At 43.3% G+C, this 4,070-nt stretch overlaps 1 protein-coding gene and 1 long non-coding RNA gene across 2 annotated transcripts in view; one reads left to right on the top strand and one right to left on the bottom strand.

Moving 5' to 3' along the window:
- The window catches only part of LOC107693577 (uncharacterized), a 7,650-nt gene extending 6,330 nt beyond the window's left edge, over positions 1-1,320 (top strand). The window contains exons 2-3 of the long non-coding RNA XR_001634772.1: positions 420-431; positions 1,288-1,320. This is a non-coding gene — a long non-coding RNA (uncharacterized LOC107693577). The remainder of the gene's footprint in view (positions 1-419; positions 432-1,287) is intronic.
- A 134-nt stretch (positions 1,321-1,454) lies between these two features.
- Positions 1,455-3,866, bottom strand: LOC107693574 (salivary glue protein Sgs-3-like; the record flags this gene model as incomplete). Its single annotated transcript, XM_016493016.1, has 3 exons — positions 1,455-1,500; positions 1,584-1,658; positions 3,781-3,866. Coding segments are annotated over 3 exons (207 nt in total), but the record flags the coding sequence as incomplete, so codon positions are not given.
- Positions 3,867-4,070: the final 204 nt, after the last annotated feature.

Genomic DNA, 4,070 nt, shown 5'->3' with positions numbered 1-4,070 from the left:
CATACTTGTGGTTGCTGCATCTGATGTTGTTGACACTGGTGCTATAGTTGAGGATGTTGTAGGGGAGGTTGTGGATGCCAAAGTTGTTGTTGCATCAGTAGTTGTTCTGCTGTCAGACAGAGTTGTGGTTGATGCATCAGTTGTGGATGCTGGTGCTATTGTTAAGGATGTTTGAGGGGTGGTTGTGGAAGGCAAATTGGTTGTTGCATTAGTAGTTGTTGTGGTGACAGACAGAGATTTGGTTGATGCATCATTTGTTGATTCTGGTGCTATTGTTGAGGAAGTTTGAGGGGTGGTTGTGGAAGTCAAAGTTGTTGTTGTATCAGTAGTTGTTGTGCTGTCAGACAGAGTTGTGGTTGATGCATCAGTTGTTGATCCTCGTGCAATAGATGAGGATGTTTGAGGGGTGGTTGTGGAAGCCAAAATTGTTGGTGCATCGGTAGTTGTTGTGGTGTCAGGCAGAGTTGTGGTTGGTGTATCAGATGTTGTAGACGTTGATGCTACGGTCAAAAATGTTGGAGGGTTGGTTGTGGAATTCAAAGTGGTTGTAGTTTCAGGCATACTTGTGGTTGTTGCATCAGATGTTGTTGATGTTGGTGCCACGGTTGATGATGTTGGAAAAGTGGTTGTGGCAGCCAAAGTTGTTGTTGCATCAGTAGTTTTTGTGGCGTCAGGCATACTTGCAGATGCTGCATCTGATGTTGTTGACACTGGTGTTATAGTTGAAGATGTTGGAGGGGTGGTTGTGGATGCCAAAATTGTAGCATTAGTAGTTTTTGTGGTATCAGACAGAGTTGTGGTTGCTGCATCAATTATTAGAATTGGTGCAACACTTGAAGTTATTGAAACAGCCAAAATTGTAGTTGCATCAATAGTTGTTGTGGTGTAAGGTATAGTTGTGTTTGCTGCATTAGTTGTTAGTGTTTGTGCTATAGTTGAGGATTTTTGAGGTGTGGTTGAGGAAGCCAAAATTGTTGCATCAGTAGTTGTTGTGGTGTCAGACAGAGTTGTGGTTGACATCATTTGTTGATGCTGGTGCTATTGTTGAGGATGTTTGAGGGGTGGTTGTGGAAGCCAATGTTGCTGTTGCAGCAGTAGTTTTTGTGGTGTCAGACAGAGTTTTGGTTGATGCATCAGTTTTTGATGCTAGAGAGGTGGTTTTGGAATCCAAAGATATTGTTGCATCAGTAGTTTCTGTGGTGTCAGGCATATATGTTGTTGGTCCATTATTTGTTGATGTTGGTACTGTAGCTGAAGTTGTTGGATGGGTGGTTGTTGAAGTCAAAGTTGTTGCATCAATAGTTGTTGTGGTGTCAGGCATAATTGTGGTTGCTGCATCTGATGTTGTTGACACTGGTACTATAGTTGAGGATGTTGTGTGGGATGTTGTGGATGCCAAAGTTGTTGTTGCATCAGTAGTTGTTGTGCTGTCAAACAGAGATGTGGTTGATATATCAGTTGTTGATGCAGGTGCTATTGGTGAGGATGTTGGAGGGGTGGCTGTGGAAGTCAAAGTTGTTGTTGCATCAATTGATCTTGTGGCGTCAGCCATACTTGTGGTTGCTGCATCTGATGTTGTTGACACTGGTGCTATAGTTGAGGATGTTGTAGGGGAGGTTGTGGATGCCAAAATTGTTGTTGCATCAGTAGTTGTTGTGCTGTGTTGTGGATGCCAAAGTTGTTGTTGCATCAGTAGTTGTTGTGCTGTCAAACAGAGATGTGGTTGATATATCAGTTGTTGATGCAGGTGCTATTGGTGAGGATGTTGGAGGGGTGGCTGTGGAAGTCAAAGTTGTTGTTGCATCAAGTGATCTTGTGGCGTCAGCCATACTTGTGGTTGCTGCATCTGATGTTGTTGACACTGGTGCTATAGTTGAGGATGTTATATGGGAGGTTGTGGGTGCCAAAGTTGTTGTTGCATCAGTAGTTCTTGTGCTGTCAGGCATAGTTGTTGTTGGTTCATTAGTCGTCGAATTTGGTACTATAGCTGAGAATGTTGGAGGGGTGGTTGTGGAAGTCAAAGTTGTTGTTGCATCAATAGTTGTTGTGGTGTCAGGCATACTCGCGGATGCTGCATCTGATGTTGTTGACACTGGTGTTATAGTTGAGGATATTGGAAGGGTGGTTGAGGAAGTCAAAGTTGTTGTTGCATCAGTAGTTGTTGTGCTGTCAGTCAGAGTTGTGGTTGATGCAGCAGTTGTTGACACTGATTCTATAATTGAGGATGTTGAAAGGGTGGTTGTGATAGCTAATGTTGTTGTTGCATCAATACTTGTTGTGTTGTCAGAAACAGTTGTGGTTGCTGCATCAGTTCTTGACACTGGTGCTACAGTTGAGGATGTTGTAGAAGTCACTGTGGAAGCCAAAGTTGTTGTTGCATCAATAGTTGTTGTGGTTCCAGAAAGAGTTGTTGTTACTGCATCAGTTGTTGTTGACATTGGTGCCACAGTTGAAGATGTTGAAAGGGTGGTTGAGGTGGCTAATGCTGCTGTTGACTCAATACTTGTTGTGGTGTCTGGCATAGCTGTGGTTGCTGCATCAGATGTTGTCGATGTTGGTGCTAGAGTTGAGGATGTTAGTTGGGTGGTTGTGGAAGCCAAAATTGTTGGTGCATCGGTAGTTGTTGTGGCGTCAGGCAGAGTAGTGGTTGGTGCATCAGATGTTGTAGACGTTGATGCTACGGTCAAAAATGTTGGAGGGTTAGTTGTGGAATTCAAAGTGGTTGTAGTTTCAGGCATACTTGTGGTTGCTGCATCAGATGTTGTTGATGTTTGTGCCACGGTTGATGATGTTGGAAAAGTGGTTGTGGCAGCCAAAGTTGTTGTTGCATCAGTAGTTGTTGTGCTGTCAGACAGAGTTGTGGTTGATGCATCAGTTGTTGATGCTGGTGCTATTGTTGAGGATGTTTGAGGGGTGGTTGTGGAAGCCAATGTTGCTGTTGCAGCAGTAGTTTTTGTGGTGTCAGACAGAGTTTTGGTTGATGCATCAGTTTTTGATGCTAGAGAGGTGGTTTTGGAATCCAAAGATATTGTTGCATCAGTAGTTTCTGTGGTGTCAGGCATATATGTTGTTGGTCCATTATTTGTTGATGTTGGTACTGTAGCTGAAGTTGTTGGATGGGTGGTTGTTGAAGTCAAAGTTGTTGCATCAATAGTTGTTGTGGTGTCAGGCATAATTGTGGTTGCTGCATCTGATGTTGTTGACACTGGTACTGTAGTTGAGGACGTTGTATGGGATGTTGTGGATGCAAAAGTTGTTGTTGCATCAGTAGTTGTTGTGCTGTAAAACAGAGATGTGGTTGATATGTCAGTTGTTGATGCAGGTGCTATTGTTGAGGATGTTGGAGGGGTGGTTGTGGAAGTCAAAGTTGTTGTTGCATCAATTGATCTTGTGGCGTCAGCCATACTTGTGGTTGCTGCATCTGATGTTGTTGACACTGGTGCTATAGTTGAGGATGTTGTAGGGGAGGTTGTGGATGCCAAAATTGTTGTTGCATCAGTAGTTGTTGTGCTGTCAGACAGAGTTGTGGTTGATGCATCAGTTGTTGATGCTGCTGCTATTGCTGAAGATGTTTGAGGGGTGGTTGTGGAAACCAAAGTTGTTGTTACAGCAGTAGTTTTTGTGGTGTCAGATATAGCTCTTTTTGGTTCATTAGTCATCGATGTTGGTACTGTAGCTGAGGATGTTGGAGGGTTGGTTGTGGAAGTCAAATTTGTTGTTGCATCAATAGTTGTTGTGGTGTCAGGCATAATTGTGCTTGCTGCGTCTGATGTTGTTGACAGTGGTGCTAAAGTTGAGGTTGTAGTAGGGGAGGTTGTGGATGCCAAAGTTGTTGTTGCATCAGTAGTTGTTGGTCTATCAGACAGAGTTGTGGTTGATGCATCAGTTGTTGATGATGCTGCAGTTGTTAAGGATGTTTGAGGGGTGGTTTTGGAAACCAAAGCTATTGTTGCATCAGTTGTTGATGTTAAAGGGGTGGCTGTGGAATCCAAAGTTGTTGTTGCATCAGTAGTTGTTGTGGTGTCAGACTGAGTTGTGGTTGATGCATCAGTTTTTGATTTTAGAGAGGT

The sequence above is a fragment of the Sinocyclocheilus anshuiensis genome, unplaced genomic scaffold (assembly GCF_001515605.1).
Source record: "Sinocyclocheilus anshuiensis isolate Anshui unplaced genomic scaffold, SAMN03320099.WGS_v1.1 scaffold1834, whole genome shotgun sequence".
NCBI lineage: Eukaryota > Metazoa > Chordata > Actinopteri > Cypriniformes > Cyprinidae > Sinocyclocheilus > Sinocyclocheilus anshuiensis.
Note: the sequence above shows the minus strand (reverse complement) of the source record. Positions and strands in the feature narration are given on the sequence as shown.